This window comes from Apodemus sylvaticus, chromosome 5, assembly GCF_947179515.1.
Source record: "Apodemus sylvaticus chromosome 5, mApoSyl1.1, whole genome shotgun sequence".
Classification (NCBI taxonomy): Eukaryota; Metazoa; Chordata; class Mammalia; order Rodentia; family Muridae; genus Apodemus; species Apodemus sylvaticus.
This window is the reverse complement of record NC_067476.1, coordinates 42,512,927-42,532,766: the sequence shown is the minus strand read 5'-3', so window position 1 is coordinate 42,532,766 and position 19,840 is coordinate 42,512,927. Positions and strand designations below refer to the sequence as shown.

Genomic DNA, 19,840 nt, shown 5'->3' with positions numbered 1-19,840 from the left:
TCAGTGAACTGACTTTTACACAGTGTTATGCATTCCATCTTGCATGCCGTGCCTAGGTATCAAACAGGGAAATGTGTTTTATTATGATTAATTATGTCTGGAATCTTTTGATTGAGTCATTTAGTGATATATGGGTTTGTTTCATATAAAAATAATCATAGTTTGAGGAAACCCATTGTATTTTGTTTCCTATATTAATTATTACAAAACAAGTTGAAGAATAAGTGAATGTTGTCTGGACAATGCAACATTTCACAAAAGTACATCAAGCAATCCTTTGCATCAGGTTGGCTGCAGGGCTGAGATTTAGGCACACTGTACAAAAAGGGAGACACAGATATCAATTTTAATCTTTGGAAATGTATTTAATAATGAAACTTCTAAATCCCAGGAAAAAAAATACTTCATAGTGAGAACTTTTGGGAATAATTTCTCATCCTCTGAAAGTACCTACTTTATTGGTTAGCTTCCTAACTAGTATCAATGATATTAGCCCAAGAAAACATAGATATATGTATATGATTAGTAAGCTCATTTGGGTAATTGTGCATGTGTGTGTTTGCGTGTGTGTGTGTGTGTGTGTGTGTGTGTGTGTGTGTGTGTAGTTATTGGGATCAACAAGGGTCACATATACAGGGCAAGTATCCTATCATAAGCTACCTCCCCAGTCTTTGTTTTGGGTCTTTAAAAAGCTGGTTATAATAGTATATATTAAATAGTAATTTTTAAAAAGTGGTTTCTTTAAAATTTATTCAAGATATTTAAATTGGAAAAGACACAAGGAATTGATTGGAAATATTTTCCTATAAATGATATACAAAACAAAAGAACCTAAATTTTACTTCTTTACATTTAGAAATAAGCTCTGAAATCATCATGCTTGGACTATAGTTGCAACAAAACTATTGCTAGCTATTTAAGCAATGTCCCATACCTCTTCGTCTTGTGGCTAAAACCTCTTGAATAAAAACAGAACATGAGTTTTATGGTTTGGGGTCTGAAAGCCTGGACATTTGTCTAATCGTTAGGCCAGCTTGGACATCCTCTTTTGCCATTTAGTGAGGATGGAAAAGAAACAAAACAGTGTGAAATAACCTTACTTCCTAGGTAAGATATTTTAAATGGCTTTGCACTTCACTCAGAGATAAGCAATTTATGAGGAAAAAAATCCAAGCATGATAAAGAAAGCAGGGCAGGGCCCTGTTAGCACTGAGGTCACTGCAGTTGAATGTCTTATCTAGGGTCCAGGTGTGACCTGCTGCAAGAAGCACTTAACTCAGAATGCATTATGGCCCTAGCTCTGACAACCCGAGAGCGGAAATATTTCATACCCTCTTTACCTGGCCTAAGTTACCTGCTCATCGGAAGCAACTGTCTTCCATGTGCGCAGAGAAAGGGAGAGATAACAGCCTTTGCCCAGCAGAAAGTTTCTTCCTGTTTGCCTGGTTCTAATATCTTAAAACAGAACACTCTGTCCTCTTAATTTTTTTATTTTCAGTACAAGCGAAATTGTGAGCTTTCCTCAGAATACAATCTTTTTAGAAGTCCCTTAGTTAACTCACTAGGTATATGAGGATTCACTATTATATTCATTATTATTATTAAAGGCAAGTTTATTGGGAAGCTGCTTTCAGGTGGGTGAGTTCACTAGCCCTAAGGCCCAAGGACAGGGAAGACATCATGGGGAAAGAAGGAGTAGGGGAGGGGGAGATAAAGAGAGAAAGGAGTCTGCACACAGAGAGAGAAGAGAAGTGAGGAATGACGTCTCACCTCGTTACACTCAAGTTCTCTGTGGACTGGGCAGTGGTGGCGCATGCCTGTAATCCCAGCACTTGGGAGGCAGAGGCAGGCAGATTTCTGAGTTCGAGGCCAGCCTGGTCTACAGAGTGCGTTCCAGGACAGCCAGGACTATACAGAGAAACCCTGTCTCAAAAAAAAAATCCAATAATAATAATAATAATAATAATAATAATAATAATAATAATAAAAGTAGTCTGTGGCTTGGGTTCCATCTGAGTGACTAACACATGCAGAACCAAATGTTTCTCACCCTATATAGTGCGAGGGAATAAAGAAGATGCTCGTTATGATGCTGGCATTCCTTGCTTGAGAGCAGAACTTTCTAAAATGAAGAAGCATCTTTGTCAAAGGCCCACACTAGAACAGTTCACCCACAAATACTTAGTCTCAAGATGCAAAATGAGCTGAAGTAGCTCTTATGAGGAGTGAAGCTGAGGAATGCATAAGCCGTCTCACCTTACTCAATTTTCCACTCTGTTACAAATGTGTTAAAAGACACACCAGATACTTCTATTTAGCAAAGTTTACTTGAGCAAAGATTATCCATGGATGAGGCAGTGTCCAGGATACAGAATCCTTTCCTGTGTCTCTCATGTTGCCTTTCATCTTTCTCTGATTAGAACTATGGTTCTTTCATCTAGAGCTAATGCGAATCTAGTAGGACCACATCTTCCATTTTTACCACAATGTAAAGCTGTAAAGCTTTCATTCAGGTGAAAATAAATTTGTGGAAACATTAGTTGTCCAGTAAAAAAATATGAGATCCAGCACATTTTAACAATGAATGATCACAACCTAAGAGAAATAATTTTATCAAAGAAATTTCAGCTTCAGATCACATCCAAATGTGATCATTAAATAAGTCAATAGCACTTCTCCTTACTACCTGTTTAATCAGAAATTGATCTCAGAAAAGATATAAAAAGTGGACAAATCGTTAAGGGTAGGAGATACTGGTGGATGTAGATGCTTACTGTTGTCTTCAGTTGTAAAATAACGGGACAGCTTGGGCTACTGTTCTGTGGACTTAAATCAGAGAGGCCAGGTTTAAGTTACTCCTGCATGATAGAGAGAAGCTCTACTATCATGAGATGTTGCTCAGGGCGGTGTCCTCTCACCAGAGGACAACCTGTAAGAATAGTCATAAAGGTAGAGCAAGTCACTGTATTTTACAATGGGAGACACATTACCCCTTGGATGAAAATTTGGTATGAGGCATTTTCAGAATTTCAGTTGTCTGTACTAGCTAGAATATTGAGTTGCCACTGGTTCTGTTCCTGGACGCTTGAGTGACTGGGAGTTGACTGCATTTAGATCCTTCCCAGAAGTGTGTGCCGAACTCCTCAAACTCAGGTTACAAGGCCATTCTGTTTCCTGAGCTTAGAGCCAAGATCACCCTACTGCCCAACCAAGCTTCACTGTTCCTCTCAAGAGTGCTACTAAAATCTGTGGCTTCTAGACCATTATATTTGAATCATTCAAATGTCTTCATTAAGTTGTTAATGTTTGGAGCTTAGCATTAGACAACTCAAAAACAGAAAGTACTTCTGGGGCTGGAGAGATGGCTCAGTGGATAAAAGACCTGGCTGCTCTTTTAGAGGTCTGGGTTTAATTCTCAGCAGACACACGGTGGCTTAGAACTGTTTGTAACTCCAGTTCCAGGGGACCTGACCACCTCATGCAGACACACATACAGGCAAAAGACCAATGCACAAAAAAAACCAGTAATAAGTGAATAAATAATTCTTTTAAAAAGTAATTATATTTTGATCAAATGCCCCACTTTAAAGTTTGGTTTGATTAAATGTCAACATTTGTTTGTTATTCCTGTCACTCAATTCCAAACTGTATCACCTTAGGGCAGAAATTTATTAAGTTAAATGTTGTAAAGCTTGGGGCTCCAGGGGTGGTGGGGTGGGATGGATATGTGGAAAAGCGAACAATCACCTGCGAGTGCCTATTAGATTCACTGAAAAAGCTATTAGATTCACTGAAAAAGCTATTAGATTCACTGGAAAAGCTATCCTTTGAAAACCTGGAATGTCCAGTGTGGGTGACAGGTGATAGTAGAGGCGACACATCAGGACTCATAGAGATGCATGGCTTGCGAAAATACCTGCGACTTTCATCAGTTCATCTTTTAGACATAACCTCTGTTCATTTCTTTCAGTTCTTTGTCTCGACACCAGCTTTTAGCCAGGATGCCATCTCATACTACAAAATATTTAGCGACAAGGATGGTTACAAACATATTCACTACATCAAAGACACTGTGGTACGTTCCTTCCAAGATTTCTCTCCTCAAAGATCATTCACTTGAGGTTGCTCAAGTGACGCTCAGCTTCACACAACATAATGTTTGTCTTTTTATAGGAAAATGCTATTCAAATTACAAGTGGCAAGTGGGAGGCCATATATATATTCCGAGTAACACAGGATTCACTGTAAGTACTTCATGCGGCATGATGTACCATTTAGGTTTTAATTGGCACCAACCAATGGGTGTACAAATAATGGACTGTACTGTCTATTCAGCTAACTGAAAGAACAGTCTGTTGCTCTTTGGTTACTTCCAAACAGCTATGATTTCATGAAGAGTGCATATTCTTTAGTCACTCAACAGCAAGATTTCCTTTCGCAAAGAATTTTTTTTTAAATTAGGGACTTTTATGAAAAGTCTAAAAATTCTCAGATAGCATTTGATTCTAAAGGCTAATTTTACTCTTCAGCACTTAGACCAATGTTCAAACTTCAAAGAGCCATAGAAGAAAGCCTACAAATGTGAAGACACTTTTGCAGCGATTTGGTATTATCTGTAAAAGCCATCAGGTTTTGAGGCAATACTGCCTACCAGATACTGTAAGTTAGGAATGGTTGCTCTGAAGTTGTAGATGAGAGAACAGATATTCAGACCATGTAATTGACTTGGCTAAAGGCCATTGAATTAGTGGAAGATGAGACTTTAGACCTAAAACTTACGAATCCAAGACGATTGATTGCTATTAATCTCAGTAAGAAATTCTTTAAGTTCTTTCCTTTCAGTCTGTCCTACACACTGTCTCATAAAGCTGCCTTGAAATAGTCATTTATGATACATTTAATTGATCAGAAGTCCCTACCTTTTTTTTAAGTCTGTCAATTCTAATGCTGTATAAATTAGGGATATTCCCTCGATACTCATAATCCGATTGCCTTTAGATGGAATTTGGGAGCAATGGAATAGAATTAATCTGATTTTACTATGCAGACAGTGTTAAAAACCTATTGCTAATCAATGAAATCATCTAATGGGAGCCAAAGGAGTTTGGTCCTTACGTGGAGCAGTCATAAAAGTGACTAGAGTCAGGGAAGTAAGGAGATAAAAATGAGTGGGAGGTAGTTTTCAGGCATAACAGTTTTGGGGGGTGGGGCTGAAGGCTTGGAGATCCAGCATGGTTGTAATGATGTCCAGGGGTGACAGAGACATGAGCTCAGTGAGCTGGATGATGACAGTAAACTTTAGACTAGAAAGAAAAGACTATGCCTCCTTTCTTGTCCTCACAGCCAAGGCTGACATGAGGGGGCGCTGTTCCTACTTTTTTAAGTGGATGAAAGGAAAGGGTAGATATTTAGGAAAGATGGGCTAGAATATTATCATCTGTAAGGGAGAAGAGAGAGGTGGGAAAGTGGACAGGCTGCTGTGTTAGAGGGGAAAGCAGTTCTGTGAGCTTTGACAGCCTGGGAATGCTGCAAGGGGCCATTAGGGAAAGAGACTGAGCAGTTAATTTACACACTGTTTGAAAAGATGTGGGGAAGGCAAAGGACAGTGAAGACTGGAGTCCTGTGACATTAGTACAGGCATAAATAAAACAGACACATGCGGTGTTTGAATATGAATTTCATACTGGAAATGCATTGCATTGTGTCGTCTCCTTTTTTAAGGAACTTGTTTATGACACTGAGGACACCTGGACAGCTAAGCCCTCCTGAGAATTAAAACAAACCTTGTTTACTCTAAACTTTTCACACTCTATTATGCTCTTCTTGAGGAAGAGGGAGAAAAAAAAGACAGCTACTTTGAGATATTCAGATGAATTCACAGAGGAATTAAGTTATGTCACCAAACTGGATTTTCCACTTCATAGTGTATTAAGAGAGAAAGGAGCCTGCACCTGGGCAGTTAGGTAGCAAGTTTGCTCTCCTGTGGTTTGTTCCACAGCTTGGTGAATTAGTATGGCCTGTGATATGTTCAGCTCATCTAACTCGGATGAATTTCCTGGCATGACAAGTTTATCTACTGAGTGTGTAGAATAAAATCAAAATGTGTTCTCAGTCACAGACAAATAGCATTGTCCTGAGAAACCAGTAAACGTTTTTAATGGAAAAGGAAAAGTGTAATATTAGTTTAAATAGGTCAGTTTTCATGGTTCATACTTAATGAATCAGAATCAGATATGTGGATCGTAAAAACAGTACTGAGCTCAGTTTTACCTCTGATGATCTATAAGTTGCAATAAATGCCCCAACACAGTTGTGTACTGTGGTAATTCTTCTACATAAGTATTAATAGTTTCATTAAATGAATGTTTTTGTCCATGTTACTTATTTATTATATTAGTGATGATACTTTTATAATTAAAGAATCAACACTTAATATTTTGTATACTCATTTCAGGTTTTATTCTAGCAATGAATTTGAAGGTTACCCTGGAAGAAGAAACATCTACAGGTAATTTAGACCAATTCAAAATAGTATTGGTAGATAGACACAGAGATAAATGAGTAAAATTGAATCACAACCCTTGGTAGATGTAGAACGCTTTTTGCAGTGTGAAATGTCATAAAATCCACTTGTAAGTTAGGGTAAATAATTCAGAAAATGACATATCAGCATAAAATCATATTCACCCAAAGTATGAGCCAACTTATTTTGAAAAGAGTAATACAGGAAATTCTTATGGTGATATAAATAGTATTTTCACTTAATTAGAAATACTTGAAACGTTTAAAGTTAATTGAGGACTTTTATTTACTAATGTGCACTTATTGAGCACTGGGTGTGTGCCACACTCTTCTCATTCTTGCAGTGTGAGCTTCACTAGGGCTCTCTTTGCAGTAGCCACTTCCATCCCTCCATCAGTTCAACCCAAGTGTCCTGTTGATGCGTGGAATAATAGCCAAAATACTCCTCTCTCCATATAGAAATAAAAATGGTGGTTAACATTGTTGATGCTCCACTGTAAAACCAAATAACTGACCTGCACCCGTAATCACATCTAATTTTAATAACACTATGCCACATATAATATTTTTGGGGTTAAGATGTGAATATGGGAATGCTGTTTGCTGAGGCCTTACTGTTAACTCTCTTCTTTACACTTCCAAAATCACACAAAAATTCATGCATGTAATCTATCAGAGGAAAGGTAAAATCCTCTTATTTTTAGTCCTCTGTTCACACCTAGATTCACACTTAACCTTTCAATTGGGGATCCTCCATCTCTGGAGACAACAGTGTCTCTAGAACCCCCTGTGTCCTGCTCAAGGCTATCTCAGGAAGCTATAAGAGAAAGACTTTGAAGGTGGAAAAACTCACCCTGGCAGTCACTCCGGGCTCTGATGCAGCCTGACCCTTAGCCGAGCACCACCAAATATCCCAAAAGCGGAGGTTGATGCGGTGTGGAATGAGAGATCCGGAAGCCTATTATTTATTAATAGGCTTCCCAGGGCCACACAGAGGGCTTTACTCATGAGTATGGGTACATGGAGGATGAAAAGTGTAGCTTGACCTATGTGGGATGGAGGATGCAGTCTCTTTAGTTGTGTGGGATGGAGGAGGCAGCCTCCTTAGTTGTGTGGGATGGAGGAGGCAGCCTCCATACTTGGAGCTCCCAAAGCTCATGTGTCCTTTTGAAGGGATGAAAAACACAGAAGGCAAACAGAATGCTGCTTCTTATTTCCAATGTGCTCATTACTAAAGTCCTTCTCCAGATATAGAGGAGAAGAGGGATCCTTTCTTGGTCATGCTGACTGAGTGTTGTTGTATGTTTTGACTTGGAGTAGGGGAGGGAGAGGAAGAAAGAGAGGGGAGGAGACTGGGAGGAATGGGGACAGAGACAGAGAGAGACACACACACACAGATTTCTAACTACTTCAGAAGCACTTAATGGATATGAAAAAAATGCCTACCTCCTCGTATTCCAAGTGTTCTACAGCTCTCCCGTTTCAGGAAAACCACAGAGGGCTTCTCCCTCAACGCTTGTGCCTATTCAGGGAAAAAAATGGATCAAACATCAAGCTACATCAAAACACTGTGATTCCCCTCCACTTTAAATGATATTGGCAACAGAAAAAATAGAGTGGGTTTGATGTCAATATGTAAATTAGTCACTTTACATGGAGTAGTACATTTTGATAAATACAATCTCAAAATTTTCAGCTTAGCTTTATTTTCATTTCCCTCTAGAATTAGCATTGGAAACTCTCCTCCGAGCAAGAAGTGCGTTACTTGCCATCTAAGGAAAGAAAGGTGCCAATATTACACAGCAAGTTTCAGCTACAAAGCCAAGTACTATGCACTCATCTGCTATGGTAGGTGATGGACCGGACATAAGCATGACCATGCCCATTGCCTCTGTCATCAGCCTTGTCATTCCATAGGATCACTTACACGCTTTTCCTTTTCTGAGAACTTGTTACCGGTAAGAATCTTACTGAATGCCCAAGGCTGGAGGAAAGAAAAGAATAGGAAGGTGTTAGTCTCTCTTTTGCGTTCTAGGAAACTGAGCTAAGCAGCTAAGGTGTGTGCCTCTGTTAGGCAATAGACAGGGCTTCAGCTAGAGCTTTCTGCCTCAAATCCACATCACTATGATGTTGAATGCAGACACTGTCTACCAGGTAGGCACAGAAGGAGAAATATCAAAACAGAAGTGTTCTCTCTGACCAAGTGGTTGTTCTGCTTTGGCTGCACTTGTGGAGAAAGCACCAAGAGCAATGGCCAGAGACCTGAGGTCTATGGAATGAAGACAGATTATTCTTCCAAATTTACTTTCAACAATGACAGAAAACAAATAGTTGTCATCTAATCCTTTCTTAAAAATTGAAAAATATTTTGAGTAACTTCATTCAACATTAACAAATGAACTATGGTTGCACAACCTAGAAAGAATTTTCTGGTTGTTTAGACCATGGTTTCATTTCACAAACAATTTGGTATGTAGATGAGTTAATTTCATGTACATGTTATCTGGAATAAATAACAAGAAATATAGGCTAAAATAAGACTGCAAGCTAATGAAATCAGTGAGGACTGGGGGTTTAGTAGAATCTCCAGTTCTATAATTGTTACCTTCTCACCCTAGCTAACTCCAGTTTAAGACTACGAGTAGCATACTTGGGTAATAAACTTGGCAAGAAATTTAACAAAGTACATACCACCCTACTGTTTCTGTTATCAATGTCTCTGGTGCAGGTAGGTGACTTAAACAACAATGGAGCCTTTCATCATTTGAAAGCATTTCATCTCTACTCAGATGTGGAGGCCCCCATGTGGGTTTCCTGTAAAATGAACAAGAATTAAGTGACATCATGATATGTCACTTCCCTTAATGCTCTAGAACTGGAGCCTGGCTCCAGAGCTGGAGCCACAACTCATTTGCCTGTGTAGGCCTGAATAAGCATCTTAACCCAAATGCTCCCGTCAAGATGGCATAAGATGTCAGTTTGAAATAACACTTTCATAAAACGTTTGGTCAGTGGAATCTTTGAAATGTCAAGAGATTGTTGTTCATGGCCATATGTGCTGATTGTGATTATGGCATTTAAAGGTAAACATTAAATGTCCCTCTCAAGTTATATGCAACATTTTCCAACCCAAACTCTATATTTATGTAACATGTATCAAAAGCTTACATGTCAGGCACACAGCATCCTTGAACTAAGGATGCTGAAGCATCTGCTTATCTCTCCTGGAAGGCTGGGGCTGATCTCTTAGTCACTCTATTTATAACTGTAAGAAGAGTGTCTAACAGAATACACAGAGGCACCGTGAAGCATCGAAAGAATTACTGTCATCTGAAAACTCTACCAAGATAGTTGTTCTTTCTTCTGTTCCATTGGCTGATAAAGGCACTAGGGTCGCATTAACATGCATGCATCTATACTGCTACGTATTTGAGTAATACTATAGCTCTCTGGAAAAGCATGTTAACGCATTTTATATCGCCTCTCTCTAGTATCTACTTGAGGCTAAATGTTCACTGAAGTATAGATAAAGAACCAAAGACTAAGCCCTCATCAAAAGTTGGTGGGAGAGTCCTTTCTAGAACTTGAATCGCCTGACTTTTCTACCACTCACCCTTCCTCGGCAGTATGGTAATTTCCCATTTAGCAAAAAATATACTGTGTGGGAAGCATCACATCGTCTGGTGTTTTTGAAGCTCCAGTAAAATGAGTCACTCCGCCATCATAGGAAAAACCTTGAAATCTTTCCCTTTAGGGGTAAGAGTAACGCCTCTCGTTATGTAACTTTCAAACTCTCCAAAGGGTTGTTGAGCCCTGGAAGGCAAGCCGAATGCAGGTGAAATCATATCAGTAGTGTGGATAGAACAAAAACAGTACAAAGTGGGAATTTTAGGTACTGATGCTGCGCTGCGTCGCTAGGGCCATGTCCTCACCCTGCTGTGTCATGGGCAGTCTGTCATTACTTTGTCTCTTAGTTGAAGATAAAAAGAGATGCAGGTTTCCACTACTAGAAATATATGACCATGAAAATTCTATATGATGGATGTTAATGAAGCCTAGAGATTTAAATGGCCCTGTTTCCTAAGATTCTGGCCCCAAATGTCATATGCATGTGTGTCCCCTTTTGAAAACTTTTAGGAAACATTGACTCTCAGGGAAAGCTTTCCAGTTACATTCTCTAACACTCTCAAGTGCCACAGACAGGCTGCTGGTTTTTAGGAGAGTCAAATAAAAATTTCTTTCTTCTATCTTCAAGTCATAATAAGGAGTAAGGCAGGAAATAAAAATATTAGCTTTATTATTTATAAAGACTAGTCGGGAAATGTGGTGAAGGAAAGGTGTGTGCCTTCCAACATTGTAGCCCACAAGTACAGTTTTACAAACATGGGTACCCTTGCACTTGCAGGATTTGCCCATGGGGCTTGGCACTTAAAGCTCTATGGAATAATCAGAAGCCTGTTTTCCACAGGGAGAAGGCTGCCAGGAGCAAGCCAGAAGGCCTCATTCATAAGCATCTCTCCTTAGAAGTCCCCTTTTCTGCTTTATTTGGGTCCAAAGACTGTATTCTAATGGGGCTCCCTAAGGTAGAAGAAAATGCTAGCGATGGCAAAAGCATCTATCCCAACCAGCACGTGTGGTGCTTCTTAACGCACTGAGTCCCTTGGCCAATGCACTCTACAAAAGTACTCTGGGTATTATTTTATTCTATATTTCAGATGAATAATAGTGTTTGTCTATTTATGTATATGTCATTAAAACAGCTGGTTTCTGAAAGGTGCAATACATTGTAAGCAATGAGGTACTGGATAGACAGCCTTCACCTCGAAGACTGATTTGTCAATCACTCATTACAAAAGATGCTGACAGTTTGCATCCCAAATCTTCAAGTCTGGGGACTGATCTAGTAACAGACCACATCTAATGGTTGTCTTCTGCACTGGAGGAAAAAATCCTGTCTGCTGCCCCATTGTGACAATTCTGCAGACTCCACAGCTTCTGGAGGTTTGGCTGGAATCTGTGTGACAAACCCTGAAGCCCACTTTGCCCTCATGACCCCGTCCTTCCTTCTTTAATCCCTCAAGTAATATCTCAATAGCACCTGCCTCCTGCCATAACTTACTAACCCCCAAAACATGACCCAAACTAGCATATTAGAAAAGGAAGCATTCTATATAAATTTATTTATGCATGTCACAGTCACAAGCATAAAAGATTTTAGCTTTCATCCACCAAAACAAACTGAATGTTCAACATATGAGACAATATCTAGGAACTGATGAAGGTTACTTAAAAATAAATATACAGCTAAAACTTGTCCACTGCAGTATAACAGCTTCCCAGAAGGCAACTTGCAGCTTCTGAGGCCTTTCTGTGTAACTAATTAGGTTTTAACCATTAAGGCTCACTCTGGAAAAACTACAGTACGGGTAAGACTTCTCATACGTCTGTTCTTTGATTGGGCTTTGACCTGATGTATGTGGTTTAAATGTAACTTAAAATGTCTGCTTCTCTACGGTTAAGAAAAAAAATAAGTACATAAAGACAGCAAAGAGTTAAAAGATGTATTTGTCTTGCCACTAGTCATAAATACTGCAAGCAGTCCTGGCTGACAGAGAACTGTTACTTCTAACAGCAATCACATTTTTGTTTCTGTTCTGCACACAGGCCCTGGCCTCCCCATTTCCACCCTCCATGATGGCCGCACAGACCAAGGTATTCTCTTGCATCTAAAGATATCCAGAGTTCTCTATCATGAGCCCCTTCAGAGGGCAGAATAGTTAGCCAACCTAGACAAGGTGACTTGCAATGCCATGTCATTATCATAAAGCTCATTAGTTCACAGATTGAAATATTGTTTGCTTTAAACCCGACCCCATGAAGTCAAGTACTTCTTGGCTATGGGGCCATGACATACTAGAAATCGTACCATAAAGAGCAATTCTTTCTTCTTCCCTGGCTTTCTAAAACCACAGAAGATTCAAATCAGAAGGAAAGCATATTCATGTATCTTCTTTCTCCTCAAGGAAGAATTCCTGCTTTTGCAAGAAGAGTTTATTTTTTTTCTTTTATCACCCCACACTGGCAAAAAATTCTAGACATCACTTCTAACTTCTTTAATTCGGTTCAGAGCAGAGGGTGATCATCACGCCAGCTCTTTTGTTTGCTTGGCTTTGTGTTAACAGCTATATCACGTGGTTGCCATGTGTGAAATGCCTGGAATTTGGGGACACGTTCTGTTTTTTGACTGCTGTATCATAGCTCGCCTCTACCTTGAGTTTGTGACGGTGCTTAAAACGCTTCACAGTTCAAAGACGGCCATTTTTGCTCTCCACAGAGTTGAGTATTTAATTTTCTGGTGTTCTTCCTGCTGCTTCCACATTATCCTCTGATTGGCCATTAAACAACACCACCAGACTGGAGATGCCGGAGAACAGGAGTGATGTGAAGCGAGGGGATGCTCCTGCCTTCAGCACTCAGGCCTGCAGCTGTCCCTGGACAGTTGGCTGACAAGTCAGGACACTGCTTGGGGATTAGTGTCAGTTTAATGGATCAAAAATAGGTGAAAATGAAGTCATGAAGAGCAAGCCAGGTGCTCTGGCTAGAACAGGGATTCTGAAGTAGGACAGCAGTAGGATTTAATTTCATTTTGAAGTTATTTTAGCCTTGATTCTAATATTGATGAGAAATAGGTTACATTTGTTGATAGGACACATTCAACATTGAGAGGACATTTCAAAGCAATACTGCTTTCAAGTCCTGAATTTTTATTTTAATAGAAATCTCCATAGATATTTAAAGTTCTTTTTATCACCACTCTAAAATATAACTCAACTTCCTTTCCCCCATAACATGAATTTCTATATCCTAGCATTTTTTCTTGATGTTCTCATTATATTCCAGGCAGATACTAATCTTTTTGATGCTTTTGAAGTTTTATTACACCACTCTCCATATACATCACATATATTTTTATATTTTCTAATTCAAGAAATGACTCAAATTCTTTTAGAGAACAGATCCACCAACTTGTCTAATGAAACAGTACTCGTTTACACTGTATTTGTTATTTTTCTCATTCCAATCAAATCTCTGAGAAGAAGGCAGCTTGAGCGTATCCAGGTTGCTGTGGTCAGAAGGCATGGTGGCAGAAGTCTGAGGTAGCTGGTGACATTATGCCTGCAGACAGGGAGCAGAAAGAACACAAGAATTGGGCAAGGTAGACCAGGCTCTCAGACCTTAACTCACTTCTAGAGCCTCTACCTCCTAAAGATTCTGGAACCTTCCAAAAGAGTGCCAGTAACTGGAAAGAAAGTATCCAAACACACAAGCCTAATGAGAAACACTCATATTCAAACCATACCATATGCTTATCACAAATATAGATTCTTAGAGCATCCAATCAGGTAGATTTTAAGCTTTTCATGGTAATCTATACTTTTGATTAAGCTCTAACTGCTATTTTTAATATCAAATTCAGTACATCACATTTTTTTAAAACCTACTATCCTTTTCATTTGGTGCCAGTAATCTTCATTCAGCAAATATTTCTTGAGCATTTACTAAATTTGGCCATCTACTATGCCATTATTTCTCTAAAATGATGGAGAGCAGATTGGACAGATATTCCTACCCTCAAAGAGCTTAGAGATTAGTGGGTGATGCAAATGTATGAGCAGGCAACAATAAGAAAATGAAATGCAGTGCTAAGAGACAGGAAATATAAAGACATACAGGGGAAGCCTATATCTAGGTTATTTCAGGTAAGAAATGTATTCTAATGGTACTCATCAAACCTGAGATTCTTGAATACAAAAGAAACTGATACTGTTCGAATAACTGGTTTGGTTGGTGGATTGAAATAGTAGTTTTTACTCATAAAGTACTCACTGTGGAGAACAGAACTTTGAGAAGATGATGAGATTTGTTTAACATACTAATAGGATATTTAGATGGAACTGGTTGGCCTACAGGGACCTGATTTGGGGATCTGAATGTCAAAATAGCAGTTGTACTGATGATTGTCATAAGGAAGCTCTTAGCTTATGGAGAACTTGCTATCAGTGGCCTTGAAAGTGCTGAGATGGTAAATTAGTAAAAAAAAAAAAAATGAGCCAACTACCTTTTAGAGCAGGTTCTAGAAAACAGAGGTAGAGGTAACACAATTAAAAAGCAAGGTAGGACCTGCCTAAGAAATTAGTGGGAATTTGTTTGTTTGTTTGTTTGTTTGTTTTGACAAAGCCACCAGTGCTTCTACTACATATGTTTGTGGAGAGAGAAGAAAGGCTGTCTACTAGCTGGGAACTGTTAGTGTTTTGTAAGATGATAAATACTTGTTGAGTGTTAACTGAAGAAATTATGAGGCTAAAAAAGATTGAAGAATGCTAGGTGCAGAACATGGCGCACAGCTGCAACTCCAATGCTGAGAGGTGGAGAAAAGCCACCAGAAGTTGGAGAGTAGTCTTGGCTACATATGTATCCTATACTGTACAAGCCCCAAGAGATAGAATAAGAAAGTCCTTGAAAGGCGGGAGGGGTAGGGTTCAGAAATACATGAAGAGATTAATCTCCTGTGGTGAAAAAGTATAAGAGATAGTGGTGGTTTCATGAAAGTTTGAAAGCCCTAAAGAAAATAGTGGGTTTCATTTCCATTCAAAGAAGAAAGTTGTTTGAAAACAGCAGATTATACTTGAACCAGATACTATGGAAACCCAGAAGAGTTGACACTTAATATTGAGGGCCCATTTGAAGCTTAAGTTATTTTGGGCATTGTAGGTTCTCATTAAACTAAGTAACCAAATGGCATCACTTATCAGTTTCTCACAGATTCCTTACAAACCTTAATTAAAATGAAATTCATCACTTTAATAAGACTTAAATAAAAGCTGAATATAAGTTCTTTTACTTTTAAAGTTCAACTGAGTTTTGTCATAATAAAGTATCTAAGAATATATGGAATGTGGACTTTATATCTTATACTTGACCATCAGTAGGGGAGCTGTGAGCATAAAAAGGGGAGCAAAGGAAAGAGAGTATATAGTGGGCTATACCACTCCTTACAAAGTGATGGCTCCTAATGCACAGCTCCATAGGAAAGTCCAGTTGCCACATCTCACTCTTACCATAGTTCTAAGAAATTTGATTTGTGCTTGAAGAAGTAGGGCAACTTTTTGTTCACTATTTAGAAGAAATGGGACTCTACAGAGGAGTTGAATAGATTTTTCAACCAAACCTGGTACTTCATTAAATCATAAATTTGAAGATTCATTAATTAGCAAGAGAATGACAATAAAGTTAAAAAAATCATACAATGTGATAACACCTTATATTTCCAGTATATGTGGTCAGAGAACAAGAATGGCAATCCTGAGTCCACTACCCGCTCTCCATTCTGGCCTCCTGCCTGGTTCACTTCTGAGAGAACTCCACATAGAGACTCCACACAAGGGGAGGCAGTTGCTGGATTCACTTAAATGTGTACATTTAATTTTTATGAGTTCTAACATGTAGTATGTCACAAGTATTTCTTTTCTGATGGGTTACCCAAAGCTAATGTGAAGCTTATTATGTCTTTTATATAAATCATATTCAAAGCATTTCTACGTGTGCTAAGATTAAATATAACACATTTTGGAGCAAAATGCCATGAGCATATGAAAACAGAGAGCTCTATGGGAAGTGGTTTGGCAAACAGAGTAGTTATAAGTCTCCAGTTCACTGTCTTCAGTGACCGCTTTTCAAAAATGAATGTAAACAAAATCTTCAGGATTTATTTTGTAGCAATTACCATATCTCACAAGTCATCTACTTCTCTCTTTCACAGAAAAAAATCTAACTCTACATATTGTATGAAAAACTAATTTTTTTCATGAAGATGCTAGTATCAAATTAAAACTTATTTTAAAGAGCTTTCTTAATATAAACCCATTTACATGTATTGCCAATCTATAACACTCAGAGGATCAACTCATTTATTCAGTTTGAAACATTAAAGTGTGAAATATAGCTGAGCTCAAGTATGAACAGTAGCTTTTGTTTTGTTCCAGGGAGGTTCTTAAGCTTTCAACTGGGCTAATCTTGAATTCACTATGTAAACCAAGCTGGCCTTGAACTCACTGAGATCCATCCTTCTCAGTCCCCAAGGACTGAAATTCTAGGCAGGAGCCACTACTCCTTATTGTAAACAGCAGTTTTTAGATTGTTTTTCAGACTCAACACACAATACTGTGTGTTGCTCTTTGACTAAGATATGCAACAACTTTGGGAGAAAGATTTTGAAGGAATCATGTGCAGGGCAATTTGTTTTCAAGAAAAAGATAATTTTGTATATTAATCAAATATAACAGGAAAAGGTCAAGGTACAAATATAAAAATCTCAGAAGCAAGATTTACCTCCTCTTGCTGAATACATTAGGTTTGCGCCCTTTCACTGAGAAGGGTCAATCATCCAGAGACTGTGTTTCTCCCTTTTGCTCCCCTTTTAAAGACACGTCACCTATTCAGCCTCATGGATTCAAAATGAAAAACTACAGTTGGATAGGGGACAAGATGGTCAAATGAACATTGCTGCTTAAAATGCTGGAAGTGTTAGGGGCTTTGAGGACACTGGCTGGATATGATGTCCTCTCATGTTGGCATCTCCACTGCCAGCTTCATCATGACTGCCACTGTGAAAGACCATAACATACCCTTACCCAGTCATATCCGGGTCACCCGCACAAGCCAAAGGAATTTCACGAAAGAAGTTATTTATGTAAGTAGTATGAACTGAAGATAAACATTATGTATATATTTTTTTTAAAGAAATACAAGTATTAGAAGAAAACAAAGAACTGGAAAATGCTCTGAGAAATATCCAGCTGCCTACAGTGGAGATTAAGAAGCTCGAAGACAGTGGAATGAGTAAGATAGTCTAAAAATTTCTCACTTGTAGATATGAAGGTGAACACTTCGCTTGCTTAAAAAAATTACGAGTAAATGTTATAGTCCACTCCATATGATATAAGCTCTCATTTAAAATTACCTTTCCGTAACAATATTTAGTTTTGTTAAATATTTTAATATGATTATAAATACAGTTGATCACCTACTTTCCCATAGTTCCCTCTCTGACATTTTTAAAAGAAGGGTTTATCTAATTTTAATTTTAGAATAGATGCCATAGAGCAAGCAGGTATTTTGAGGTTTTGTAGTCATTTGCAAATTAGACCTGAAATAGGTAATAAAGTCAATTGAAAATATGTTCTTAATCCTTAACGATTTACTGGGTTGCTTTAGTGGTGCCTATTGTTTAAAAAAATAAGATACATGTGATGAAATAATTATTCTCCCTTTTTCTGTTTTCAAAGCTTTATGGTACAAGATGATTCTTCCTCCTCAGTTTGACAGATCAAAGAAGTACCCTTTGCTAATTCAAGTGTATGTAATATTTTGTGTAGTGTAAAAAGCTATTTACTGAAAATATGTTGGATAAAACACACATTTATGAAATAGAATGAACCATTCTCCTTGGTAACAGTTCCTATTGATGCTGTTTTTATATATTCCTCCAACTAATCAGAGTAAATAAAATATGGTTATTTAAAATAGATGGAGGAAGTTTTGAGATTTGAGATGGACTTGCCTGCATTTGCTGTGTTGAATTTCCTTGGGATGGCAAATTGCCGAATGTGTCAGAATACCTTTGAGATAGAGAGATTGCAGCCAAAAAAAAATAGTGTAAATCATCTTAACATCTTATGTAATTGAGTTAGAAGTGAAATAAAGGAATGGGATACATTTAGTGGAATCACACCCAAAATCAGTGCTGACCTACACACAATTTGCTTAAAACACCATGCATTTTTTTTAGTATATCTTATGTCTGCTTTTAGCAAGTGGCAGGTGGCAGAAATGACGAAAAACCCACACATATTCCTTGAAATGCCAACCCTAGATGTATCCGTTTTGGGGAATAGGAGAGGCTGTGTCCCAAAACAACTTCCTTGTAGCAAACCTCTGGGAAAAGCCTGGTCTCCTCTTGATTTAGAGCCAGCTCTAATGCTATTGATACTGAAAATTTTATCACATAATGGGACTGGGAACTGTGAAAATCTGTGCTAGGCTGCTGTGGGAAACTAGATTTCATTTTTAAAATTCAGAAATTATTTTTTATTTTCCTTTAGGTATGGTGGTCCCTGCAGCCAGAGTGTAAAGTCTGTATTTGCTGTTAATTGGATAACTTATCTTGCAAGTAAGGAGGGGATAGTCATTGCCTTGATAGATGGTCGGGGCACTGCTTTCCAAGGTGACAAATTCCTGTATGCCGTGTATCGAAAGCTGGGTGTGTATGAAGTTGAGGACCAGCTCACAGCTGTCAGGTGAGCACCTTTTCAACAAACTGCACACACGACAATTGTAGCGTCACTACTGTAGATCCTGCAGGGGCCCCTGAACATGGTGGCTGTGTCCTGCCTGCCTCTCAGCCATACTTTCAGTCATGTTTACTATTCCCAATGACTTCATTTTTTGGGGAGGGGTTTGACTTACTGACTTGGTACAAAATTATTATTAGTTTTAAAGGGATCTTCTTGGTCAAATATGGGACAAGCTGTTCATGGGAAGGGGCTAATAAAGGCAAAGAAAAATGCTTGGTAGATCCAAGACATTCCAACCCCACTTTTTTTGATTACCATGGTCCACAATTGAAAAACAAAAAGAAAAAATTACATAAGTTTAGTGATATCGTCAGTAATTCTAATACCTGAATATATTCAATTGTCGTCCATCCTCCTCTTTAGAGTTGGTTCAGACTTTCATTGGCACTGTACATCCTAGGTGTTGGAAGTTCATTTGTGATTAATCTTGCCAAGTTTTTACCATGCCATCATGAGAGTAGATGCCAATTATCATTTGTCAAAAAGCTCCTGTTTTCATGTAGTAAATGGAATATTCTGAAGACATTTAGAAGGAAGGCAGATCTAATTCCTTCTTCCCCTGCTACATTTATGACCAGTTAATGGACTTATGTTGTTGGTAAAAGTCTACTGCACCAAGGACAGTATACAGGATTGCCCCAGATGCCTATTCCTATAGAGTGAGGAGGTCAAGCCGGTAAATAAGTCTACCAGTCTGGAAGCCAGGGACTACCTGGATGGTTGCACTTGTACATATAGATGACTTTGCATATGCAACAGAGAAAGACTGAACAATGATTCACAACAAAGATCAATTAAAAAATACACAGTAGAATATCTCTTATCCCCTTAGTGTCACTGATATTAGCCATATTGATTAGCATATACAAAAGAGATTAAATTTAACAGCTAGGAAAAAAGGCCCA

The 19,840-nt window shown here is 38.4% G+C and overlaps 1 protein-coding gene across 3 annotated transcripts in view; it reads left to right on the top strand.

Annotated features, from left to right (window-relative positions):
• Fap (fibroblast activation protein alpha) overlaps positions 1 to 19,840 on the top strand; it is a 67,784-nt gene that overhangs the window by 32,763 nt on the left and 15,181 nt on the right. For all 3 annotated transcript variants that reach the window (XM_052182571.1, XM_052182570.1, XM_052182572.1), the window contains 8 exons: positions 3,971 to 4,075; positions 4,174 to 4,244; positions 6,455 to 6,508; positions 8,246 to 8,370; positions 12,187 to 12,234; positions 17,323 to 17,421; positions 17,868 to 17,937; positions 18,684 to 18,878. In XM_052182571.1, the coding sequence (XP_052038531.1) occupies positions 3,971 to 4,075; positions 4,174 to 4,244; positions 6,455 to 6,508; positions 8,246 to 8,370; positions 12,187 to 12,234; positions 17,323 to 17,421; positions 17,868 to 17,937; positions 18,684 to 18,878 (767 nt within the window). The remainder of the gene's footprint in view (positions 1 to 3,970; positions 4,076 to 4,173; positions 4,245 to 6,454; positions 6,509 to 8,245; positions 8,371 to 12,186; positions 12,235 to 17,322; positions 17,422 to 17,867; positions 17,938 to 18,683; positions 18,879 to 19,840) is intronic.